The 27,387-nt window shown below is 39.3% G+C and overlaps 2 protein-coding genes across 3 annotated transcripts in view; one reads left to right on the top strand and one right to left on the bottom strand.

Annotated features, from left to right (window-relative positions):
* The first annotated feature begins 7,517 nt into the window (after positions 1 to 7,517).
* On the top strand, positions 7,518 to 14,222 carry LOC128604175 (leukotriene B4 receptor 1). 2 transcript variants are annotated; one of them, XM_053619064.1, is made up of 4 exons: positions 7,518 to 7,816; positions 10,199 to 10,762; positions 11,562 to 11,838; positions 12,749 to 14,222. In XM_053619064.1, exons 2-4 carry the CDS (start codon positions 10,269 to 10,271, stop codon positions 13,112 to 13,114), a joined length of 1,137 nt encoding a protein of 378 aa, XP_053475039.1. In that variant the 5' UTR covers positions 7,518 to 7,816; positions 10,199 to 10,268; the 3' UTR covers positions 13,115 to 14,222. The 2 variants fall into 2 exon arrangements, with proteins under 2 accessions (XP_053475039.1, XP_053475041.1); XM_053619066.1 differs by lacking the exon at positions 7,518 to 7,816 and having other exon boundaries at positions 10,161 to 10,762.
* An 8,896-nt stretch (positions 14,223 to 23,118) lies between these two features.
* Positions 23,119 to 27,387, bottom strand: part of LOC128604173 (sodium/potassium/calcium exchanger 2-like) — a 50,835-nt gene continuing 46,566 nt past the window's right edge. Inside the window, exons 9-12 of the mRNA XM_053619062.1 lie at positions 27,037 to 27,175; positions 25,543 to 25,628; positions 24,016 to 24,182; positions 23,119 to 23,368 (exon numbers count right to left, since the gene is read on the bottom strand). Coding sequence (XP_053475037.1) covers positions 23,119 to 23,368; positions 24,016 to 24,182; positions 25,543 to 25,628; positions 27,037 to 27,175 — 642 coding nt within the window. The remainder of the gene's footprint in view (positions 23,369 to 24,015; positions 24,183 to 25,542; positions 25,629 to 27,036; positions 27,176 to 27,387) is intronic.

Raw genomic sequence — 27,387 nt, 5'->3', positions numbered from 1 at the left:
TAAATGATGTCATAAATTATGTTATGAATGACATTATGAGTGATGTTATGAATGACGTTATGAGTGACGTTATAAGTGACGTTATAAATGACGTTATAAATGACGTTATAAATGACGTTATAAATGGCGTTATAAATGACGTTATAAATGGCGTTATAAATGACGTTATGAGTGACGTTATAAATGACGTTATAAATGACGTTATAAATGGTGTTATAAATGGTGTTATAAATGGCGTTATGAGTGATGTTATAAATGGCGTTATGAGTGATGTTATAAATGGCGTTATGAGTGACGTTATAAATGGCGTTATAAATGACGTTATGAGTGACGTTATAAATGACGTTATAAATGGTGTTATAAATGGTGTTATAAATGGCGTTATGAGTGATGTTATAAATGGCGTTATGAGTGACGTTATAAATGGCGTTATGAGTGACGTTATAAATGGCGTTATAAATGACATTATGAGTGACATTATAAATGACGTTATAAATGGTGTTATAAATGGTGTTATAAATGGTGTTATAAATGGCGTTATGAGTGATGTTATAAATGGCGTTATGAGTGATGTTATAAATGGCGTTATGAGTGACGTTATAAATGGCGTTATGAGTGACGTTATAAATGGTGTTATGAGTGATGTTATAAATGATGTTATGAGTGACGTTATAAGTGACGTTATAAATGACGTTATAAATGACGTTATAAATGGCGTTATAAATGACGTTATAAATGGCGTTATAAATGACGTTATGAGTGACGTTATAAATGACGTTATAAATGACGTTATAAATGGTGTTATAAATGGTGTTATAAATGGCGTTATGAGTGATGTTATAAATGGCGTTATGAGTGATGTTATAAATGGCGTTATGAGTGATGTTATAAATGGCGTTATGAGTGACGTTATAAATGGCGTTATAAATGACGTTATGAGTGACGTTATAAATGACGTTATAAATGGTGTTATAAATGGTGTTATAAATGGCGTTATGAGTGATGTTATAAATGGCGTTATGAGTGATGTTATAAATGGCGTTATGAGTGACGTTATAAATGGCGTTATAAATGACGTTATGAGTGACGTTATAAATGACGTTATAAATGGTGTTATAAATGGTGTTATAAATGGCGTTATGAGTGATGTTATAAATGGCGTTATGAGTGATGTTATAAATGGCGTTATGAGTGATGTTATGAATGATGTTATGAGTGATGTTATAAATGGCGTTATGAGTGACGTTATAAATGGCGTTATGAGTGACGTTATAAATGGCGTTATAAATGACATTATGAGTGACATTATAAATGACGTTATAAATGGTGTTATAAATGGTGTTATAAATGGTGTTATAAATGGCGTTATGAGTGATGTTATAAATGGCGTTATGAGTGACGTTATAAATGGCGTTATGAGTGACGTTATAAATGGCGTTATGAGTGATGTTATAAATGGTGTTATGAGTGATGTTATAAATGATGTTATGAGTGACGTTATAAATGACGTTATGAGTGACGTTATAAATGGCGTTATGAGTGACGTTATAAATGATGTTATGAGTGACGTTATAAATGACGTTATGAGTGATGTTATAAATGGCGTTATGAGTGACGTTATAAATGATGTTATGAGTGACGTTATAAATGGCGTTATGAGTGACGTTATAAATGGCGTTATGAGTGACGTTATAAATGGCGTTATGAGTGATGTTATAAATGGCGTTATGAGTGATGTTATGAATGATGTTATGATGTTATAAATGACGTTATGAGTGATGTTATAAATGATATGAGTGATGTTATAAATGATATGAGTGATGTTATGAATGATGTTATGAGTGATGTTATGAATGATGTTATGAGTGATGTTATAAATGATATGAGTGATGTTATGAATGATGTTATGAGTGATGTTATGAATGATGTTATGAGTGATGTTATAAATGATATGAGTGATGTTATAAATGATATGAGTGATGTTATGAATGATGTTATGAGTGATGTTATGAATGATGTTATGAGTGATGTTATAAATGATATGAGTGATGTTATGAATGATGTTATGAGTGATGTTATGAATGATGATATGAGTGATGTTATAAATGATGTTATGAGTGATGTTATAAATGATATGAATGATGTTATGAATGATGTTATGAATGATGTTATAAATGATATGAGTGATGTTATAAATGATATGAGTGATGTTATGAATGATGTTATGAGTGATGTTATGAATGATGTTATGAATGATGTTATAAATGATATGAGTGATGTTATAAATGATATGAGTGATGTTATGAATGATGTTATGAGTGATGTTATGAATGATGTTATGAGTGATGTTATAAATGATGTTATGAGTGATGTTATAAATGATGTTATGAGTGATGTTATAAATGATATGAATGATGTTATGAATGATGTTATGAGTGATGTTATGAATGATGTGAGTGATGTTATGAATGATGTTATGAGTGATGTTATAAATGATATGAGTGATGTTATAAATGATGTTATGAGTGATGTTATAAATGATATGAATGATGTTATGAATGATGTTATGAGTGATGTTATGAATGATGTGAGTGATGTTATGAATGATGTTATGAGTGATGTTATGAATGATGTTATGAATGATGTTATAAATGATATGAGTGATGTTATAAATGATATGAGTGATGTTATAAATGATATGAGTGATGTTATGAATGATGTTATGAGTGATGTTATGAATGATGTTATGAGTGATGTTATAAATGATGTTATGAGTGATGTTATAAATGATATGAATGATGTTATGAATGATGTTATGAGTGATGTTATGAATGATGTTATGAGTGATGTTATAAATGATGTTATGAGTGATGTTATAAATGATATGAGTGATGTTATGAATGATGTTATGAGTGATGTTATGAATGATGTTATGAGTGATGTTATAAATGATGTTATGAGTGATGTTATAAATAAGTGAACTCAGTGAGAAGAGTGAAATTAGTGACATTATGGTGCTAAAGTACGAATGTTTGTGTAAAGATGTGTTACACGTATAATATTATTAAAATAAAATAAATTTTAGTGACTTATGGGTGACATATTTCTATAAATGTATGTGTGTGTGTGAGTCACTAAAAATTCTGTGAAACTCTAAATGTGTTTTATAAAGAAAAGTAATAGAACAAAAAAAAAAAGAAAAAAAAATGTTGTGTTTTACAACTTGCATGAGTCAGGACACGGATGCTCCGGTGAGTGTGCAACTGTCCAGGAAGTGAAATATTTCTTTGTGTGTGTGTGTGTGTGTGTTGTTGTGTGTGTTGGTCTGTGTGTGGGTGTGTGTGTGGGTGTGTGCAATACAGGGAGAGATCAAGAAAACAGGAAGTAAATGAACACTCTGAGTGCATGAGTTCGTATCAGAATTTCAAAATACTGTATGAAAAACACATCAGTGTCAGCAGAGAGAGAGAGATAGAGAGATAGAGAGAGAGAGAGAGAGAGAGATAGGCAGATAGCAGTACAAACTAAAAACACACATTAATGGGAAATACACCAGAACTAACCCGCTCTTTCACACTGAGCACACAGAGGCCTGGCGCTCAGCTATATGTACTCACTTCACACACTCTCACTAGATCTGTCAGAGATGGCAAATGGATGTTTTTGAAGACTGTGGGAAAAAATGCAGGACGCAGGTTCCTAACACTTAACCTGTACCAGACAGGTACTGTACTGATACAGTGCAGTGAGTGTGCTCTGCAGATGTTTGTAGAGGTTTTCCCTTCTCTCAGAGGCCTCTGTGTCAGTGACACCCTGACCACCTCGTCGCCTAAACCACACAACACCAAGAGAGAAACAGAGCTGTTTGAAAAACCCAGAACTTCCCCCCACCAATCTCACACCTCCACCCCACTGTAACTCAGCTCAGAGGCCCTGTTAGAGGCCCTGTTAGAGACCCTGTTAGAGGCCCTGTTAGAGACCCTGTTAGAGGCCCTGTTAGAGGCCCTGTTAGAGACCCTGTTAGAGACCCTGTTAGAGACCCTGTTAGAGGCCCTGTTAGAGGCCCTGTTAGAGGCCCTGTTAGAGACCCTGTTAGAGGCCCTGTTAGAGACCCTGTTAGAGACCCTGTTAGAGGCCCTGTTAGAGGCCCTGTTAGAGGCCCTGTTAGAGACCCTGTTAGAGGCCCTGTTAGAGACCCTGTTAGAGACCCTGTTAGAGGCCCTGTTAGAGACCCTGTTAGAGACCCTGTTAGAGACCCTGTTAGAGGCCCTGTTAGGGGCCCTGTTAGAGACCCTGTTAGGGGCCCTGTTAGAGACCCTGTTAGAGGCCCTGTTAGAGACCCTGTTAGAGGCCCTGTTAGAGACCCTGTTAGAGGCCCTGTTAGAGACCCTGTTAGGGGCCCTGTTAGAGGCCCTGTTAGAGGCCCTGTTAGAGGTGGAGCTGATACTGTAGGACTGAAAAAGCAGATCTTCACCCACAACACCACCAACACAGACAACGAGCTCCTCAGAGACCAGATGAGCCAATTCAAAAGCCAGCTTAATAAACAGCAGGACTGAGAAACACTAAAACTTGCACTAGCAGAGAGTAGAGATACAGCAGAAAAAACAAAGATCTCAAACGTCAGATAGGAGGTAGAACGGAGATGTCATTATCGAGAGCCAAAACAACAAAACTATATTAAATCAATTGGACCCTAATAATTACAGAAGCATTTGTGTGAACCGTAACCTGGGGAAGATAGTGTGTAGTATAATTAACTCAGGATTTTTAAACTTCCTTACTGAGCACTATGTCCTGAGTAGAAGTCAGATTGGATTTTTATCAAAGTCCAGGTAAGTGAGGGGGCAAAGAAAGAAAGAAAGAAAGAAAGAAAGAAAGAAAGAAAGAAAAAAAGAAAGAAAGAAAGAACGAAAGACAGAAAGCTTGTGGAAAAAGAAAAAAAGAAAGATTGTGAGAAGCAAAAAGAAAAAAAAAGAATGTGAGAAAGAAAGAGGAAAAAAGAAAGTGTGTGAAAAAGAAAAAAGAAAGCGTGTGAGAAAGAAAGAGTGTGAGAAAGAAAAAGGAAAAAAGAAAGCGTGTGAGAAAGAAAAAGGACAAAAGAAAGCGTGTGAGAAAGAAAGAGTGTGAGAAGTTCAGTTGAAGTTCAACAGCCCGAGAATGACCAAAGTTCTGTGCAGTGGACACGATAAAACGCTGCTAGAATACAAGGACATAAATAAATAAATAAATAAATAAATAAATACATCTGTTAAAAAACAAAGAAAAAAGATCAGTTTTAAGAAGGGATTTAATAATGGGTGGGGTGGAAGCCACTGGTATAACGGTAAACAATTCCATAACCCGGCCCCGGACGCAGGGAACGCTCGTTCCCCTCTGCAGTGGAATCTGGTGTGAGGGACAGTGAGAAGGTTTTGACCACAAGATCTTAAACTTCGAGAAGGAGCGTAGGGCCGGAGGATATCAGTAAGATACTCGGGTGCGTGAGTGTTCAGAGATTTTAAACGAATAAAAGAATTTTAAGAATTTTGGAGAGCTCTCAGGATGGGAGTAACGTGGTGACTTTTTCGGCTTTTCGCTAAAAATCTTCCAAAGAAAGAAAGAAAGAAAGAAAGAAAGAAAGAAAGAAATGAGAGGAAGGAAAGAAAGAATGAGTGTGAGGAAGAGTGAGAAAGAAAGAAAGAAGGAAAGAAAAGAAATGAGAGGAAGGAAAGAAAGAATGAGTATGAGGAAGAGTGAGAAAGAAAGAAAGAATGAGTGTGAGAGAGTGAGAAAGAAAGAAAGAACGAGTGTGAGAAAGAGTAAGAAAGAAAGAAAGGAAGAACAAAATAAAGAAAGAAAAGAAATGAGAGGAAAGAAAGAAAGAAAGAAAGAAAGAATGAGTATGAGACAGAGTGAGAAAGAAAAAGAAAGAAAGAACAAAATAAAGAAAGAAAAGAAATGAGAGGAAAAAAAGAAAGAAAGCATGAGTATGAGACAGAGTGAGAAAGAAACAAAGAAAGAAAGAAAGGAAGAAAAAAGAAAGAAAGAAATGAGAGGAAAGAAAAAAAGAGTGTGAGAAAGAGTGAGAAAGAAAGAAAGAAAGAAATGAGAGGAAAGAAAGAAAGAAAGAAAGAAAGAAAAGAAATGAGAGGAAGGAAAGAAAGAACGAGTGTGAGGAAGAGTGAGAAAGAAAAAGAAAGAAAGAAAGAACAAAATAAAGAAAGAAAAGAAATGAGAGGAAAAAAAGAAAGAAAGAAAGAATGAGTATGAGACAGAGTGAGAAAGAAAGAAAGAAAGAAAGAAAGAAAGAAAGGAAGAAAAAAGAAAGAGAAATGAGAGGAAAGAAAAAAAGAACGAGTGTGAGAAAGAGTGAGAAAGAAAGAAAGAAAGAAATGAGAGGAAAGAAAGAAAAAGAAATGAGATAAAGAAAGAAATGAGAACAAAAGAAAGAAAGAAATGAGAGAGAAGAAAGAAAGAAAGAAAGAAAGAAAAGAAATGAGAGGAAATAAAGAAAGAATGAGTGTGAGAAAGAGTGAGAGAGAAAGAAAGAAAGAAAGAAAAGAAATGAGAGGAAATAAAGAAAGAATGAGTGTGAGAAAGAGTGAGAGAGAAAGAAAGAAAGAAAGAAAGAAAGAAATGCCAACGCTAGCTAGCTTATTCGTGCTGTACTGTTGGAACTTTAGCTAGCTAGCCATTTGTGAAAAGCGTAGCTAGCGCTTCACTGCTTAGCTTCGTCTGATAAATATCTGATTATAACAGACGGATCGGATTCCTAAACAATATTCACACTGCTAACGCTAACGACAGCAACGTCCGGCCGTCACGTCTTCATGCGAAACATCCGCTAACGCCTCCCAGGAACCCTGGGAATACTAACTAGCACTGAAAACACATCACCGACCCACAAATCATCACTCAGACACTTCGCTACACACGTTTAACACGTTTCAGGCGGAGTTTTACTCTCACGTCCGTACTGTGATGCGACAAGCGTGAAGGAAATCGTTGGAGATCAGTAAGATGTTTATTTACACGTCAGAGCTGATGAGAGACGCTAGAAACTGTTTAAACAGGAAGTGTTACATTTCCTGGACGATCTATCAGGGGTTGTGTGTTTCCATGGAGATCTCACAGTATCTGACATGATAACCCAGTTTATCATCTTAATATACTTTTATACGGACCGCGTTTATAGTGTGTCCATCTGCTGCGCTACAAAAGTATTGGCACCCAATATCGGATTGGCCTCTATACCATCCAAAAGAGATCACGACTGAGTAGATTTCATTTGTGTGGATATTCTACTGACATAGTGTGTGCCAGTGTGTGTGTGTGTGTGTGTGTGTGTGTGTGTGTGTGTGTGTGTTGCTCTACAAAAGTATTGGCACCCAATATCAGCTTGGCCTCTATACCATCCAAAAGAGATCAAGACTAAGTAGATATAATTTGTGTGGTTATTCTACTGACATGTCAGTGCCTGTGTGTGTGTGTGTGTGTGTGTGTGTGAGAGCGAGCGAGAGATGCTGGTACGACTGGATTTAAAAAAAAAAAAAAAAAAACATCAATTCTTCCTCCTCGTGTGTGTTTCGGATTGTGTTACACCACTTTCCTGTGTCTTGTGAAAGACATCGGGTGAGGTTGTGAAGTTGACAGGGGAAGCAGGCCGACGTACTGTAGGAAAATTAAAAAAAGAAAAAAAAATCAAATAAGAGCACACAAAAAGACACTTGTTAAGAAGCCCTCGATGAGACACGCCCACACACAGGCGCTGATTAATCAGAAAGACAAACGCTCCTTTCTCATTCTCACTCTCACAGGCTGCTTGCTCCTGGAGGTAAGAGTTCTATATGCATTATCGGTGTATTTTTATGCCTTGATGATCATCAGTCTATGAAAAAACCGTCTCTTTTTGTGTGTGTGTGTGTGTGTGTGTGTGTGTGTGTGTGTGTGTGTATTTGTGCTTAGAATGTCATTTCTCTTTTTTCTGCAAGAGTTTCACCCCAAACCAGATTTGAGGTTGAACTCGATCCTGGTGTTTGGTTCACTTTTTGAAAACAGTTAACCTCTCAGATTTGATCTCGTGTCCTTAAACGTAAACTGGAAGCTTTTAGACTTCTGAGGAGAATTCCCATTCTTTCTCTCTCTCTCTCTTTCTCTCTCTCTCTCTCTCTCTCTTTCAGACTCCCTCCTCTTTCTTCCATAAATAATAAATAAACGAATAAATAAATAAACAGGCAGAGTGGATGCTGAAATGCTTCGTTTAAATGACTGAAATACTTTTGTTTTTCTTTGTTCATCTTTTTCAAGTGTTAAATCCCTGTTTTCTAAGTACATTGCTGTTATCAAATTTGCTTGCGCATGCAAGTCTGCCTTTACAGTTTTTCACACTTCTTTAAAAAAAAAAAAAAACCCTGTTACTGTCATTTCCTTTCTAAAGAACAACATCTCACTGTCGTTTGTTGCATGACCCAGTTTGTTACACTGGTCATAATTATGTCCCATTTAGGGGTAAATAAGGTACAAATATGTTCCCAACTCTCAAAGGGTTCATATCTGGACCATTGAATCCCCAAACTAAGCTACAACCACTTGTATGACCAAAAGGATGACAGGAAGAGGCTAAACCCTGCAAGTGCATGAGACGAGTATTTTATACAGTACTTAGGCAACATATACAGTTCAGTAGTTATTCACCGTCATCTCAACAATCCCATGCACACATAATTGGCACACGTAATCACCCAGAATTAATTCAGCGTACGCCGGTGCTTGAAGGTTTGTGAACCCTTTAGGATTTTCGAGATATCTGCATAAATGTGACCTAAAACATCATCAGGTTTTCACACGAGTCCTAGAAGTAGATGAGGAGAACCCGATCGAACAAATATTATACTCGGACGTTTATTTATTGAGGAAAGTGACCCGATATTTACATATCTGTGAGCGGGAAAAGTATGTGAGCGTAACCAGTAACGTAATTCCAAGTATCCCGGTATGAAAGTAATACAATAATGTCTGGATTTGTTTTAATAAAATAAATAAATAAATAAATGTTTTGGTTTTCCAAAAAGAGGACACCTTTTGTTTGTTGTTGTTTTTTTTGGGGGTGTGCCTTAATAGCGTTCAAAACAGTGTTACTATGAATGCAGACTTTCATAATAAGCCTTTTATAATCGACCAATCGGTGTGCGGGAATTACAGAGAGGGGTTAAAGCAATGCAAATATGATGCAGCATGCGACCATAAGCACATCATAACGAAACTAAAGCCGAAACGTTTTCTCCAGCTTTTTTAATGTCCGAAAAAGAGGACATGTCTGGGGAAAAGAGGACGTACGGGCCCCCTAACGGAAGCATTTCAGAGATCCATGTGCGTTCATTTCTACCAAATTCCTCTTGAGCAATTTATTTGCTTACGCACCAGGAAGTTGCCCGCATAAGTCACGCCCGGAGAAAGAGAACGATTTTACAAAAATGTACCTGTAATCTGATTATTTTGGTGTTTTTCTTTTTTTTTTATATATATAATATACATACTTATATACTTCAAACACCAACTTGAAGGTTTTATTTACTTCAAATATCAAGCCAAATGATTTATAAAGTTAAAACACACAACACACCAGTGTCCATATTGATATATTGATTATATCTCCATCCTTGATCTGGTTGAATGGACCTTAAATCCTGTCTGCATTTATATCCGATTAAAACAGCTTATTATATATAGATATGTTTATTTACTTTCAATTTATTGTATTTTTAAGTTACATTATATATTATATTATATTATATTATCAGTATTTTAGCTGGGGTTGTGTCAGGTTTTAGAATGAAGATATTTGTTAATAAAACACACAGGCTTGGTTGTTGTTTTTTTTGGGGGGGCGGGGGGGGGGGGTTGTGGCTATGCTAATGGGAGGCTTGCTAACGGGATCAGTTAAAGAGTAACCTAATCTATATGTCATTAACTAAGTCTAAATGATAATTCATTTTAATTTAACGGAGTCACAATGTAAGAAGATGGCTGGTTGATTCAGCAAAAAGCAGATTTACATTAAGGATCGAATCAGAAAGCATTATGTAATTGGTATTGCAACATAATGTAATTTCCCCAAAAACAGTAAATCCATTACATCAGTGTGTCCTAGATGTCAGTTCTGCATTTCTTAACAGCATTTGTGATGTCTTTGTTTTTCCCCAAACCTCGGCTTTAGCCATCACCGAGCGAGCCGCAATCAAACCTGACCAGACTTTCCATCTTCTAACTTCAAACGACCGATCCAAATGGCCGACACAAATGTCAGCCTGCTTCCTGGCCTCTCCAACTCAACCACCTCCAACCCCTCCTCGCAGTCCCATAAGACTGGGATAGCTATCCTGGTCATCGCCTTCGTCTTCGGTTTTCCCGGGAATCTCTTCGTGGTGTGGACAGTGCTCTGCCGTGTCCAACGGCGCTCCGTTACGTGCCTCTTGGTCCTGAATCTCTCTGTGGCAGATGCTCTGGTGCTCCTGAGCGCCCCCTTTTTCCTGCGCCTGCTGGCTGGACAGAACGGCTGGGAGTTCGGAGAGGGTATGTGCAAGCTCGTGCACTACTTCTGCTGCGTCAACATGTACGTATCTATTTATCTGATCTGTGTGATGAGCCTGGACCGCTGGCTGGCTGTCATGAGGCCCTTCCTGTCTCAGAAGCTGAGGAAGAAGAGGACGCTGTACATCGTCATGTTGGCGATCTGGATCATGGCCTTCCTCTTGGCGTTGCCCATGCCCTTCTACCGCAGGTTTGTCTCTGTGTATGTGAGACTGTGTGGGGATATTATAGAACAATAACACTGACTTTTCACTTTTCAGATCTTCTTGGATGGTTGATTCTGAACGAATAGATTGGTTTTTGGCTCAGGTTTTCATGTTACGATTTACAACACAGGTTTCTCAATACTTCTGAATACAAAAGACCGACCTGTGATGTCTCAACAGCGTTGGACCAATCACAGCTTATGTGCAGCTTATGTGTCTAGCTAACTTAGTTCATCTTAATGATGAACACAATCACGGTTGCTATGGCAACTATATTTTGACATGTTTGGCATGCAAATCAAGACTCGGATGCTGAAATCCAACTTGGAAAAAAAAAAAAACAACAACAAGCTAGCGCACTAGCACTCGACTCGTTGGCTAGGTATACTGCGATGACTAAATTTGCATATCATGCATATTTAATGATTCTTGAATCTGTAATAAAGCTGAAGGTACAGAGATGTTTGAGCATTCCTTAACACAGCTTCACACTTTACGATATTCTGCCTGATTTCGCTGTCACAAATCTACAAAACATGCTGGCTGATGATGCAAGCAAAACGTGTGTCATTCACGTGGTCGTGTCTGTTGCTATGACGCAACTTTGTTTGCATTATAACCGCGTTTTAACACATCTCTGCGGCTTTGGTCAGTTTTAATGACGCCCTAAGAATCTAGTGAGCAGAACTAAAGATGATCAAATTCAAAGTCAAGTTTTACTTGATTCGCTACGACAGAATCGGACACAAATATATCTTTTTTCTTATCTCTCCATTACTACAGCAACCTGCAGCCCTACCTGAAGAAGAACAACTCCATTTATCTCTGCATTCTCTACCACTGGAACAGCGATAACCATGAACTCTTCCAGTACCTGATGGAGACCCTGATGGGTTTTCTGATCCCCTTCACCTTCATCGTGTTTTGCTACACCTCCGTCATCTGCCGCCTGCGCAGCGCCATGTTTCACGGGCGTATAAAGGGCAGCTTTCTCATCCTCATCATCATCTCAGCCTTCGCTCTCTTCTGGCTTCCCTACCACGTCATCAACGTCTTACAGGTACTGTGTATTGGAGAACATCCATCCAACCAATGCTAAAAAGCTAGCCGATATCAAGCTAGGAAGTCACGATAACTTTATAGGAAGTGGTGGCTCAGTGCTTAATGCTTTGATGTGTAAGTGTGATTAGTAAAGTGTTCCAGAAGCAGCCATGCAAGCCTAAGCCATGACGCTACCTCCACCATGTTTCACAGATGATCTTGCATGTTTTGGATGATGAGCAGATCCTTTCTTTCTCCACACTTTGGCCTTTCCATCACTTTGGTAGAGGTTGCTCTTGGTTCCAGAACTTTTGTGACTCATCTCTTTGATTCTTACTGCTGATGAGTGGCATGGCCTCTATATTACTGCACTTAAAGTCTTTTTCGAACGGTGGATTGTGATACCTTCACCCTGCTCTGTGGAGGTTGCTGGTGATGTCACTGACTGTTGTTTTGGGGGTTTTCTTCACAGCTCTAAATGTTTCCGTCATCAACTGTTGTTCTTTTCCACGGCCGACCTGTCCCATGTCTGGTTGCTCAGTATACCAGTGGTTTCTTTCTTTTTCCAGACAATTTCCAAATTGTTGTATTGGCAATGCCCAAGATCTCTCTGGTCTTCATGTTGGTTTATCCTTTTTAACAACAAATGCAGTCTTCACAGGTGAAACCTACAGTAGAGCTCAAACCAAGAGCAGCTATTCAGAGCTGTTAATTCTTTAAACAATCAGTTTAACATTGCACACCTGGGTAACAAGAAACACCTATCAGTCGTCTGTTCCGATAATTTTGATCACTCAAAAAAATAAATGGGTGGGTTCAAACAAAAGGTGCAACGTTAGAAGTTGTTTAACACATCTGGATATCTCATCTTATTCCCTGTGTTACACATATGAACTTCTGCTTTGTTTGGTTTTGTTTTTTTCATCCAGGTGATTGGTGTGCTGCAGGACCGATCTGGACCGATTTACAAAGTGGCGGATTCTGCTCGTCCCAACGTGACGGCGTTCGCGTTTCTGAGTAGCAGCGTGAACCCTTTGCTCTACGTGTTTGCCGGGAGCTCGCACATCCGCCAGGCCGGCTGCAGCTTCATGGCCAAACTCTTTGAAGGAACCTACTCAGAATCCAACTCCGGACGACGTTCCACGACCTTTACCAGCAGCTCGGCCCTCTCCAAGATGTCGGTGAAATGGCCCCAGAGTGGAGGCGTGGCTAGAAACAAGAGCCTTGTAGACGAGGAGGGGGAGGAGATGGAGATTACCTGTAAGGAGCTTAAGACTCTAACCACGATGCCATGATGTCACAGAGCGACAATAACATCTTGAGAAATGTGATCGGCGCATTAAACGTGATCTGGAAGCTTGCATGAACAAGCTGATGCTCCTGAAATATCACACCTCAGTTATCTAAGCTTTTGGGCATTAATTTGATTTTTATTATTCACTTAGATATGCTTTAACTTTTTTTCTTCTTATTATTATTATTATTATGCTTTAAAAATACAGTAAGATGGTATATGACTCAGGACTTAACTGGATGCTACAGTTCCTCCGGCTGTTTGCATGTCCGGCCGTTTGCATGACCTGTTGCTTGATTTGTTTGTGTAGAAAGAGATCAGAAAGCAGAAACCACACTTTCCTTTCAATCTGATAAAGTTAGGTTTAGGGTTAGGGTTTGGTCGTGGTTTGGTGACCGAGTAGAAGCTGCTTTTTGAAGCCAGGGACAATATGGGAACCACGAGACTTAAAAGAATAGCACATCATGGACACTTTGGTTATACTTCACGGTCCCTGGTCTCCACTTAGAGAACCAGGGTTCTGTGTAACTTGGTGAGAAGTGGTCACTGGTGACTATATTTCTTTTTAAGCCACAGGATTGTGTAAAACGCAGTACGGATCGGTATGCCGTGTGTTATTTCAGTATTTCGTATTGCATTTTGTGCAACAGGGTGTGAGGAGAGGAAATTTGACTCAATAGAAGCTTTTAAAAGTTTACTCACTCTATTACAGTCAACATAAATTACCACAGCAAATTCTCTTTTTGTAACATGATGTTTTAATGATTAAAAAAAAACCTCTGAATAAAAACGTGACCTTTTATACGAAACAACTAATAAAATATTATTAGTAAACCAATTTCATATAATAAAGATGGGTTTTTATATTGACTACCTATTAAAAAAAGACTGCAGTGTTCGGGTGGCATTAAGCGCATGCGCAGTACAAATTTCCGCTTAATCGCCATTTCTATACTAGACCACAAGATGGCGGTAATGTGCAGAACAACAGAGTGTGGCCTGCCGTTTGTGCTGCCGGAAGGTAATGTTCCATTTTGTTTCAGTCTTTTAAACTTCATGCAGTTCATTTCAGTGGAACTAATCAAATAAAAACGAGTGTTTGGACCAATTTTCTGAGTTTGCAGATGTTTTTTCCCCACCTGAGTTTGTAGGGTTTTTTTTGTAGGTTTTTTCTTTCTCATCTATTTGAACAACACTGTGAAAAAGTATTTGCCTCCATCCTGGTTTCTTCTGTTTTTTTGTATATCTCATATACACGTATCTCATACACACATATCTCATATACACGTATCTCAAACACACATATCTCAAACACATATCTCATATACACATATCTCAAACACATATCTCATACACACATATCTCATACACACATATCTCAAACACATATCTCATACACACATATCTCATACACATATCTCATATACACATATCTCATATACACATATCTCATACACACATATCTCAAACACATATCTCATACACACATATCTCATACACATATCTCATATACACATATCTCATACACACATATCTCATACACATATCTCATATACACATATCTCATACACACATATCTCAAACACATATCTCATACACACATATCTCAAACACATATCTCATACACACATATCTCATACACATATCTCATATACACATATCTCATATACACATATCTCATACACACATATCTCAAACACATATCTCATACACACATATCTCATACACATATCTCATATACACATATCTCATACACACATATCTCAAACACATATCTCATACACACATATCTCATACACATATCTCATATACACATATCTCATATACACATATCTCATACACACATATCTCAAACACATATCTCATACACACATATCTCAAGCACATATCTCATACACACATCTCATATACACGTATCTCATATACCCCTACCTGGCTTTTTTCTCCCTCATGTGTTTGGAGGTCGGCTTTTTTCCCCCTCCTGTGTTTGGAGGTTGGCTTTTTTCTCCCTCATGTGTTTGGAGGTTGGCTTTTTTCTCCCTCCTGTGTTTGGAGGTTGGCTTTTTTCCCCCTCTTGTGTTTGGAGGTTGTCCTTTTCTCCCTCCTGTGTTTGGAGGTTGGCTTTTTTCCCCCTCCTGTGTTTGGAGGTTGTCCTTTTCTCCCTCCTGTGTTTGGAGGTCGGCTTTTTTCCCCCTCCTGTGTTTGGAGGTTGGCTTTTTTCTCCCTCTTGTGTTTGGAGGTTGTCCTTTTCTCCCTCCTGTATTTGGAGGTCGGCTTTTTTCCCCCTCCTGTGTTTGGAGGTTGGCTTTTTCCCCCTCTTGTGTTTGGAGGTTGTCCTTTTCTCCCTCCTGTGTTTGGAGGTTGGCTTTTTTCTCCCTCTTGTGTTTGGAGGTTGTCCTTTTCTCCCTCCTGTGTTTGGAGGTTGGCTTTTTTCCCCCTCCTGTGTTTGGAGGTTGTCCTTTTCTCCCTCCTGTGTTTGGAGGTTGTCCTTTTCCCCCTCCTGTGTTTGGAGGTTGGCTTTTTTCTCCCTCCTGTGTTTGGAGGTTGGCTTTTTTCCCCCTCCTGTGTTTGGAGGTTGGCTTTTTTCCCCCTCCTGTGTTTGGAGGTTGGCTTTTTTCTCCCTCCTGTGTTTGGAGGTTGGCTTTTTTCTCCCTCATGTGTTTGGAGGTCAGCTTTTTTTCCCTCCTGTTTTTGGAGGTTGTCCTTTTCTCCCTCCTGTGTTTGGAGGTTGGCTTTTTTCTCCCTCCTGTGTTTGGAGGTTGGCTTTTTTCTCCCTCATGTGTTTGGAGGTCAGCTTTTTTTCCCTCCTGTTTTTGGAGGTTGTCCTTTTCTCCCTCCTGTGTTTGGAGGTTGTCCTTTTCTCCCTCATGTGTTAGGAGGTTGGCTTTTTTCCCTCCTGTGTTTGGAGGTTGGCTTTTTTCCCCCTCCTGTGTTTGGAGGTTGGCTTTTTTCCCCCTCCTGTGTTTGGAGGTTGGCTTTTTTCCCCCTCCTGTGTTTGGAGGTTGGCTTTTTTCTCCCTCCTGTGTTTGGAGGTTGGCTTTTTTCCCCCTCCTGTGTTTGGAGGTTGGCTTTTTTCCCCCTCCTGTGTTTGGAGGTTGTCCTTTTCTCCCTTCTTTGCTTTCCCCCCAATCCTCTTGTGTGGGAGGCACGTCACAGAATTGAGGGTTATTGAACTTCCCGCACTGTCCGTGAGCCAGTGCTGCATGAGATGAGATTATCCTTTGGCCCTATCCGACTTTCCAATTCTGAAACTAAACAGTAAAAAGTATGTAGTTATGACAGTGAGTCAAATCTGCTCTCATTATCGAGTCTTAGGCATTTAAAAGGGTAAGTGGATGTTACCTAGTGAAAAATTATGCAGCTAGCTCCCACCATATACAGTACTGTATAATTTGAAAGTTTCTGCTTCATTAACATTTAGTTTAACCGAAAACTGGTCACGTGTCGCCCTCTAGTGTGCACGTAGGGCGGCTAATCCTCTCTTCAGTCTTACTTAAAATATAAAAATTAACCTGGATCCTGAGAGAGAGAGAAAAATAGCAATAAATACAATTAAAACTCATAAATAAAGAGCACCAATGAATTATTCTTACTATTGCAGATCTTTCATTGTTGCAAAGTTATATATAAGATATTAATTCAACTGACCACATGATCATTATATTTACCTTTATTTCTTTTATTACATACCTTGCATTTATACATAGACTCTATTCTTTTACACAAGTTACATGATCCAGTGTGTATATGTATATATGTACACATTCAGTGATGAAAATGACGAGTGTGACGCGTTCGCGTTAAATCCTGTCTCTGTGATGATGATGATGATGATGATGACGATGACGACGATGGTGATGATGAACTGCATGAGCCATCTTTCATGAGTCATCATTCTTTTCTCCGAAAAGAAAATCCCACAGTCGTGAGCGCGTGTAGAAAAATGTCCGTTCTTGTCCAGGCGAGACTGAAACGCAGCAGTGACTTAATCAGAAGTTCGAGTTGTTTTGCTCCTAATATTGAACTTTGGAACCGAATTTGATGCGACGTTCCAGGTGAAGGCCGATGATCTGCAATACATGACAGTGTTCTGCAAATGGAAATAAATATGGAGTCCTAAAAAAAAAAATGTCAAAAAACATGTGTATACAATCATCGAGTGAGTGTGAAGGTGGCAATCACGATAAATACACTGCAGCTGAAAAGTCTGGAATATACCTGTAATATTAGTTGTTAATATAAATAATATCGATTAGAAAGCAAAACATTTTATATGCTATGCATACATTTTTTTTTAGGTAATACTTTATTCTATTTTTTGGGGGCGGGAAAGGTTTTATGCAGTTATTCATTATCCGTCGAGATTTAATTTTCCAAACAAAAGGTGTTCTGAATATTCATTTTATCATATTATTCTAAATGTTATATTTCATTCGGGATAAATTAAGAAAACGTCATTTCTTACAAAGAAATTCACCAATAAATCTGTAAAGTCGCAACCGACGAATGCTAGAATACGAATATAACCTGCAACAAAATGTACATTAGGTTGAGAACATTCATTCCAAACTTATGAAACATTTCCACTACGGGGTTGTTCTGCTGTCAAAAGTAATCGTACATCGTAGAAATACATGAAGAATTCGTTAATTAAATATTAGATCACATATCGCAGCTACAAATCCTGTTTTTTTTTATACAGCTCCCTCCGGTAATATTGGCACCCCTAGTCAATATGAGTGAAAAAAAAAAGCGGCTGTGGAAAAAAAAGACTTACTTATTTTTCACAGCCTTCTTTGCTCATATTTAGTAAGGGTGCCAATATTATTGGAGGGCGCTTTTCGTTACGTTATCAGACATTACGATTATCCTTTATGAATTACGTTGTGTCCTGTTCATGCTAGGTTTTTATTAGGTACCGTCCATGTGCCAAAATACACAATTATAACTCTTCGGGTTTTGACTGAAACCTCACTAGTGTAGTATTTTCAAGGGGCGGGGCTGAGAGTGATATCTTCAGGAGAGCAGAGTGGGCGGGGCCAGTCAGGTAGCTTCAGATAGCTGACATGCCTGAGCTTCACCTAAAGGATGTTTGTGTTTTCTCGTGAGAAACATATGAGTGTTTGTTTTGTCACATAACTCTTAATTCATGCGCAAGTTTAAACATATTTCCATTGAAGTTTTTCGCAACATTCCAGGTGTCAACAAATGGTTTATCTTCTGGTTGATTAACAGGAAAACGTTTTGTTAACGTCTTGTAAATTATTTAACGTCGATTTCCCTTTCCATTGCCTAAATCCTCACACATTTTAAAGGGCTGAAACATTAAAAAAAAACGAATCCTTGGAAGGAAATATAGCTAATAATAACAATTTCAAGGTTACATCAGCCATTACTTTTGACAGTAAATCAACTCCATAGTTGTTTTGAGGCAAAGTGTTCACGGAAACCACTTTTTTTTTTAAATACACAAGCTGCACGTTCTAGTAAAAATCAAACTGAAATGTTGAGTTAAAAACAGTATGAATCTCACTATGCATGTCACGGGGTCAAAATGGCCAGGAAATAAACAATGTCCATGTACATAAATACACGTAGAGTATATTACGCCAACCTCGCAGCTTCTACCTGTAACGTATCTATACTACTCTATGTAGCTATACTGTTGGCTGGGGGTCCGTTGGTATTATCAATTCTAATATGGTTCTTGTTGAATTTTTAAGAGCTACAATCCAAACCATATTCAAATCACGACTGGGTTCCTATTACTTTTAAGGTCCAATTTTCTACGATTTTTATTGGAATTAAATGGGTAAGTTAACAGAATGTGATATTCTGAGGTATATATATATATATATATATATATGATGACCTTTTTAAGGGCTTCTTATTGCATTTTTTATAGGTTAGCCATTTTATTTCGACTTACCAATTGTAAAATGGTTCCTATTGGATTTTTATGATTTAGTGACTCCAGTATGTTTGAATTTCTTTGTGATGATATGGTTTCGATGGTTGTATTAGATTTTGATCGGCTACCCGTTGTAATATGGTCTGATTTGAAGTCTGTAGGTAAGTTACTGGAATATAGTTTCAGTTCTAAGTGGTTCTTATTACATTTTTTTATAGGTTTTCTTTCTTTGGGTTGCCAGTTGTAAGATGGTTCTAGTTAGATTTTTATGGGTCAGTCATTCGAATCTGGCCTCATTCATGAGTGCAAGAAGTGACGCTGCTCTTCCTTGGACATCCGGTTGGCGGTAAACGACATTTCTGAATGCAATAGCAAATTAAAAACCATCATTCGCATGTCTGGTAGGTAGATTTGAAGGACGGGATGTCAATTAGGACCACGTTGTTGTGTTGTCGGATGTTCCCTAATGAGGCGTTTAAGCTTTCCCTTACATACCGTTCCACTGGTCACTTTGTTTTGACAGCTTTACGTGTAAAAATGGCTCCACCAGAAATGCTTCAGGGACGGACGTGTGCAGTAACTTCCCTATTGTTTTTCTCATTGAAAACTTCTATATGGCTTAGCGATTTAGAATATGGTCTCGATTCTTATGGGTCAGTAATTATAATATGGTTTGATAACACAATTGGATGATTATGGCATACTGTTAACTATAAGGTTGTTATTTGTACTGGTTACTGATTAGAATTTGGTTGGACTGTCTAGAAGGTTCTTAGAGGATTCCTATAGGTCAGCCATTTTGTTCTTTGGGTTTAGTGATTTTGTAAAATGGTTCTTATTGGGTTAATCGTTGTGAGAGAGTCATTTCAGGAGGTTCCTATTGGGCCAGTCATCAATTTGCGCAAATTATATTAACATGAGATTCATATAGATGTTGAGTTCAGGTATTAATTGGTGTTAATGGGAATTTTAAGGAAGTCTATGTTGTTGCATTCTGAGGTTTTGAGGTCCAACATAAGCAGCCTGAGTGGAAGAATGATGAACTGTCAGTGTCCTAAATCTACTTTCCCATGATTACTCATAGGAAAGCCATCATTTTGAAATTCTCCAATGGGAATATTAAGGGAATTGTCCATAAGGTGTATAACAGCACACACACACACACACACACACTTTCAACCCTGTGCCATAAAAAGTGATTGTGTCAGTGATGAATCAATATGAGTATGGAAACGAGTGTATTTACTATATCAGTGAGTGTATACACCACTCTGTACTCGTGATTAGTCGTAATGTGGCACTGATGGACGAGTCTCGATACTGCAGAGTGAGTCCCGATATGTTCTGAGTGCTATTTAGTGCATCAGTGAAACTGTAATAGAGTGTACGTCTGAAAGTTTAATGGGATAAAAGGTCAGAGACTCGGTCCATGTCAGTCCAAACCTTACGCTCTAAAACTACAAAGTGTGTCTGAACAGATTTTTTTTTTCCCCCCCTTTGATATAGAAAACACGTAGGAAATTTTCAGAAGTCTTGTACCGGAGTAGTAAATGTTAATATTAACGAGCATTGATGAATTAGGCTACAGTGTGTGTTCACGCATGTATTTTTAACTATGATCTGGAAAATACTTTTGAAAATCCATTTGCGCTCCAAGCGTTGAATATTTAATGAGATTATTGCACATAGCCTCTTCAGTGCGAGAGATTATATAATATATATTTATTTATATTTATTTATATATATAAGAACTATCTACAGGCTAGTTTGACACTGAACTATGTCTATACGCGTCTACTCAACAGTCCGCTCCTTTGTTGTTGTTGTTGTTGTTTTTTCCCCCTCGTGCATACTATTTTAGGAGGCTAATCTATGTTATCTCGATATACCACTACATACTCGAGTGTGAAATGGGGGCATGCTGAGATACAGATCATGAATCTTTTTTTTTTTTTTTCCATTTTTTTTTTTTCGGAGTATTTTCAATACTGTACTTCAACTAGGTCTACTCGCTATATCGGTTATCATAGCAACAGCTATGTAGAGATGTTACTCGTCCATTTGACACATAAGGGGTGGTGGGGGAGGTGCTAAGAAAAAGGAGGTTGGGTGGGGGAGGTGCTAAGAAAAAGAAAAAAAAAAACAAAACACACCCATCTGGACATACAAAATGGCACCCCAAATTCGCACAAAGCCTCCTTGTCTTCAGTCATTATTTTAGGTTTTTTGTGTGTTTTTTTTTCTTTTCTGTCCAGAAACGTTCATGTTTTCATGGAACGTAAAAATATCAAGGTGCTCCGGGAACGTTCGTTTGAGAACGTCTCCAGCCGACCTGAAACTGTACGGTTTAGCACTCGTGCAAAACGTAGCTGTGGATTTGACCTCGGAAAGTTGGTCGTGAGACGTGTGGAGAAAAGTCCCGGTTTCAGTTTCGACTAAGCAAATGTCGCGAATAGCGCATCCCGCTTCTCTCTCTCTCTCTCTCTCTCTCTCTCTCTCTCGCTTATAATTAAACCACTAGTGCTGAGCAATGGTGTTTAACCACTGGGGAAAAAAATCATTAATGAAATAAATGATCCTGATTAACAGTTTTAAACTCCTCCCCCCCCCCCCTCGCAGAAATGCTGAACTCGCTTTACTAAAAACAGAACTGCTTGACTTGGGCCACTTCAGAATTTAAATAATAATCATTTTCATAAGATTTTTAACGCATCACATATCACTACCTCCTTTCCCATCCTCCAGTCTGCTCATTTCAAACAAAAATCTTTGTAGGAGTTAAAGACTAAATGTTTTTATAGTACGATCGCAGTAGCTAATAGCAAAACAAGCAAATCTGTACGCTTTTCTTCGTTGGAATTCTGTAAATTTCTGTAAAAAAAAAAAAGAATGAAACTGAGTAGAAAACATCCCAGTGTCTAGTATAAAGTCGTAGAATTAACCCCTAAAGTCACAGCGTATTATCCACTTATTATTCACAACTTATCATTATAGTATTCAATAATGCACAACTATAAATGAATAAAATAACTGCTCTTTCTTTCATTTATTGCTGTTTTGTAAATCTTTTTTCGTAATTTCATCACATTGATAACGATCGTTAGTCTCCGCAGAACGGAACGTAATCGACCGCTGACTTTTCTTTCTTTAGTACAGGAATTGATGGGGAAAACGCGCGTAATTCGTGCCGTGGTTTCCACGGTAACAGCACAGTTCTTGTACGCGTTTCGTTCTTGCCGTTAGTTTATTTTCCCCAGACTTAGTGTAGTCGCGATGTCTCGTCACGTATCGTTATGCGCAAATCGGCATCGGAATGTCGGGAAAAGATTTTTTTTGTTGGTTAATGGAAAGTATATATTAAAAAAAAAAAGGATTTTTTTTCCCAGCAGGGAGAATTTTTTTTTTTCTACGTCCTGTCCTGTTTGTACGGTTTTAAAGCTGTGATGTTCAAAACCATGAACTTGCCTTGTTTAACTCAGGTCTTTCCGTCATAACTAGGTGTTGTAGAATTGGCCTATATACAGAATCTCATTTCTTCATTTGACATGTCGGTCATTCTTTTAAAGAAAGGAAAGAAATGAAATAGCGCAATCATCTAAAAGTTGCTTATTTCTATATCTGAACGGATGTATTTAGAGGTTCAATTCGGAATATTCACAGAATAATTGCACTGGTTTTGATGGTTCGTTTTCTCTACAGGTCCAAGAACCTTTTGATATATCACTCAGCACTAGCAGCTAACCAGCTTTCCCAAAACTCAGCTACAGAAGATCCGGCATCCGGAAAGTCTAGAAATTCGCACGACATCCAGCCATCCCAGGTGAACGAATTGCAAAGAAGGAGTGGGCTCTTATGTGACGAAAGCAGGGTTTGTATAGGACATGAACGAGGCGTCTGGAAAGGACGCTGCAATACACTGATATAGGGAACGTAATCGAATGACAGGGTGAAAACAGACGCTGATGCGTTAAAGGGGTAAGATTTTAAAGGAGCTGAGGTTCAGGTTCAATTTCAAGTTCCTGCCTTGATGAAAAGGGGGCGGAGATTCGCCGAAAGGGTGCTTTGCTGGACTGCGTGAGTGAAGTGCGCGTGCGTCAGATGGAAATCGGGCACATGATGATCTTGTCCTCCAGCATGACGCTGAGCACCAGGAAGACGACGTAGAGGAGGAACATGATGAAGCCGAGCATCTTGCTCATCTTCCACTTGCAGGCGGCGATGGAGATGATGACGAAGAGGAGCATGATGAAGAGGAGCACGATGGCGCAGAACAGGCCGTTGCTGCTCACCGCCACGGGCTGCAAATTGTTCACCAACGTGTACAAGAGCCACGGGAACGGTAACCTGAAGAGAGACAGGAAATGGCAGGTGAGTATCGTTATGGAACATGTTTTCCTTCTTGTGGTTCAGCTAAACTGGTCGTTTCTGGCACTGGAAATTAGTCTGTTAAATCAAGCAGGATTTTTTTTTTCTTGAAATAAAATGAGCATTCTTATAAAATGCGTCTGTGCGACACTGAAAACTTTACCTGGATGCAAAACATTAGAAAAAAAAATGTACCATCCTTTGATAAAGTAACTGATTTTCTTCTATAATCTATTATAAAACTCACTTTTATGTATGTGCGGTGTATTTGCCATTCCGATATCATGCTTTCTACACCATCAATGGTTGTTATGGACTGTGTGTATGCAGGGGTTTAATATTATACCTCACATGCAGTTCACACACACATCTACGTAGAGTAAGGAACTCTTTGTGAGGACCTTCCAGTGACACATGTATTACTGGAGACAAGTAATGCAGTGTCTAAACCTTTTAGTTAAAACGTTTCTGTAATTACTGGATAATTGTGAGGACATTTGACTCTATCCTAACAGTATGTATTGTTGTGTTACACAACACAATACAATACAACTTCTTTTTGTGCTTGGACCTCATTAAGTACAGCACTAATAATAATTATGCAGCCGGCGTGCCCGGTTTCCTACCCTACGGTGATGTCGAAGATGTTGGAGCCGACCGAGCTGGACACAGCCATGTCCCCGAGACCTTTCCGAGCCACAATGACGCTGGTGATGAGATCCGGAATGGAGGTTCCAGCTGCCAGGATCGTCAGCCCCATGATCTCCTCCGTGATGCCGATGGTTTCGCCGACCTGCGCGGGAGACGCCCCACAGCACGGCGTTAGTACGAGATCCGCTAAAGCTAGTTTCTCCAGTGAGAAGTCCCAAAATGATTCACTCCAAATTGAAACCAGAGCTGTTTAACTGGATTTCATGTGAACAGAATGCTATGACCGCTCTTGAACCCCATCCCTTATGCTTACATTATCCATAAGTTATGAATTTGAAGGGTGTGAAGATTGCTACATGAACACATTTCTGAGATGTAGCATCGAGTATGAGTCAGTAATCTCGTAGGTAAAAATAAGTCGTGCGGAAAAAATAAGTTGGACGATCAAGACGATCAGATGTTTTGCTTATCCAAATATATCAAAAAAGCCAACAATTTCCATGGGGTGTACTTATTTTTTTTACTTATTACTATACAAATATCGCTAATGCTGTTTAATACCGCAATTTAATATCACACTACCAGTTACAGTGCTGGAATTGTACATGCTGTGTATTTCTACTTAAGTCCCCACTATTCTGGTGAGGTGATGCAAATAGTCTGGACATAAAACTTCTCAATCTGGCTTCTGGGGACCTGCAGGCCATTTTTAACAAACAGCTTTTTTTTTCTTTTTTCTTTTTAAGTAATGTGACAATGGTGGAAATCATTATCCAGTATTATAACGAACATCATTACATCATTTTCTAATCGAAAAAAAAAACTTAATACAACTAAGACCCAGTGGTGTGAAGACATTGTTTTGGGATTTGTTGGTGGGAATAAAGTTCCTCTTCTTCTTCGTAGCGCTTTAAAATAAAAGTTAGAATGCACACCAAATGTTTTCCTGCGAGGATTTAAAGCCCTCTTCTACTTGTCCTAATTTCTCAACATCACAAACTGCCAAACTTTCCTCCCCAGACACGTCGGCCTACACTCTGTTACCGACAAAAGAGAAAAGAAAAAGGCGTCGATACGTTGCTCATAAAGCCAATTTAAATCGTTGAGTCATTCTTCCACACGCCAATGAGTCACAAAGCAGCACCAGCATTTCTGGCAGCCGCAGGATGAGGTGTCGCTGATCCAGCTGATGCCATTTTCTAGAATTAGTCGAGAACTTCAGCTCGCGCTCAGTACGAACCTGTGAAAATATTCCCGTATTCATTATCCACTCACATCCAGTCTCATAACTGCAGGTTCCTGAAGCCTCTTTTCTGCATTACTTATATCCTACATAGTGTTGTGTAGCTGCTGTGTGTGTGTGTGTGTGTGTGTGTGTGTGTGTGTGTGTGTGTGTGTGTGCTGTCATTGAGTCACGGAGCACCTGCAACACTCTTAGCCACGTTTTGACTCCAGCACGTTTGTATTTTGTCTCATGTGCTGTGTGTTTTGTTTCCTGTTACCTGGTGAGCAAACCACACCATCAGGTAGGAGAAGCAAGCGATCCAGGAGATGGAGCCCAGGAACGTGATGGGGAAAAACTTCTTGGCTTTCTGCAATAATAAAAAGGAATAATGATCATTATTGTTCAGTTTCATTCTTTCTTTTTTTTTTTTTTTTTTTTTTTTTTACACTTCTAGTCACGTCAGAACACGAAATAATCACCCTGATGACGCATTTTGAATTTTAACCAGTGGTTGATCACGAGTGGAAATTGTGGGTTAAACCTTCACAGGGATGATAATAATGATAATACTTAGCTAGTTTGGCAGTTAGCTTAGCTAACACAGTTCTCCTGCTGTTATTGGTTTCCAAGAAATATTGTAAAACGTGTTTCTAAAGATTTATCAGTATGTTAAACAGATGAAGCATGGTGTTACTCAAAAGTGGTTTTGTTTAAAAGTCCTTGTCTGGAATGTTCAAGTACCCCTCGCTTCAGAACCAGAAGACCAGGGGGTGGAGTCAGACCTGACCAAGCTTCTCTTACCTGGGGCGGAGTCAAACCAAAAATCCAGGGGGTGGAGTCAGACCTGACCAAGCTTCTCTTACGTGGGGCGGAGTCAAACCAAAAGTCCAGGGGGTAGATCAAGCCTGATTAAGCTCTTTTTACCTGGGGCGGAGTCAAACCAAAAGTCCAGGGGGTGGAATCAGATCTGATTAAGCTCTTCTTACCTGGGGCGGAGTCAAACCAAAAGTCCAGGGGGTGGAGTCAGATCTGACTAAGCTCCTGGGGTGGAGTCAGACCTGACTAAGCTCCTCTTACCTGGGGCGGAGTCAAACCAAAAGTCCAGGGGGTGGAGTCAGACCTGACTAAGCTCCTCTGACCTGGTGTAGAGTCGAACCAAAAGTCCAGGGGGTGGAGTCAGACCTGACTAAGCTTCTCTGACCTGGTGTAGAGTCGAACCAAAAGTCCAGGGGGTGGAGTCAGACCTGACTAAGCTTCTCTGACCTGGTGTAGAGTCGAACCAAAAGTCCAGGGGGTGGAGTCAGACCTGACTAAGCTTCTCTTACCTGGGGCGGAGTCAAACCAAAAGTCCAGGGGGTGGAGACAACTCATGTTTTAGACTGGGTTTGTTGTTCTGTGTTTTAGAGTGTGTCATGGTTTAACAGGTACAGGTTAGGCTTATAGGAGGAGTTAGATCAGGATCCAGCTCCACCCCCTGGACTTGCAGCAGTATTAAGAATCCATAATATTCATGTTTATAATGTGAAAAAATGCCGCATGTTAAAATGAACTCATTGCCTGCGTTGGTCTGTAAATTTCTCTCTCATATCCTTCACGTTAACTCGACGTACAACGTATCCAAGGTCCTTCTTTACCCTACAGCACACCTAGTCTTCATAAAGTTACACTGCATGCTTCATCAAAACGCTTCCCAAACCAAATTGAGAAAACCATGAGCGTTCATGGTTTTTCAGAACAGTAGGAGGATCTTAGCTGTCCATCAAACACACACTCACGGGCTTACGGACGTCGGGCAGCGTGATCCACAGCGGGAAGATGATGGGGAGGAGAAGGAGATACGTCAAGCGCTTACGGCTGCTCTCGGGCCACGACAGGCTCAAGGGCTGGTCTTCCTCATCGTCTTCGTCACCCTGTTTGAAGTGGGTAGAGTCGAAATGTCATGTCATGTCGTACACACCCACACACACCCTCTCCAATCAGAATTCTCACTTGGACAACCATCACTTGTCTGAGCATGCCACATACGCTAGGTGTGCTAAGTTTGCCAAGACAGAAGCAGATCAATACAAAGTCCTTCTGACTGAACCCTTTTATCTCACGATGAAACATTTCTATGCTGACG

Source organism: Ictalurus furcatus, chromosome 29, assembly GCF_023375685.1.
Source record: "Ictalurus furcatus strain D&B chromosome 29, Billie_1.0, whole genome shotgun sequence".
Taxonomy (NCBI): domain Eukaryota; kingdom Metazoa; phylum Chordata; class Actinopteri; order Siluriformes; family Ictaluridae; genus Ictalurus; species Ictalurus furcatus.
This window is presented reverse-complemented; position numbering and strand designations above follow the sequence as displayed.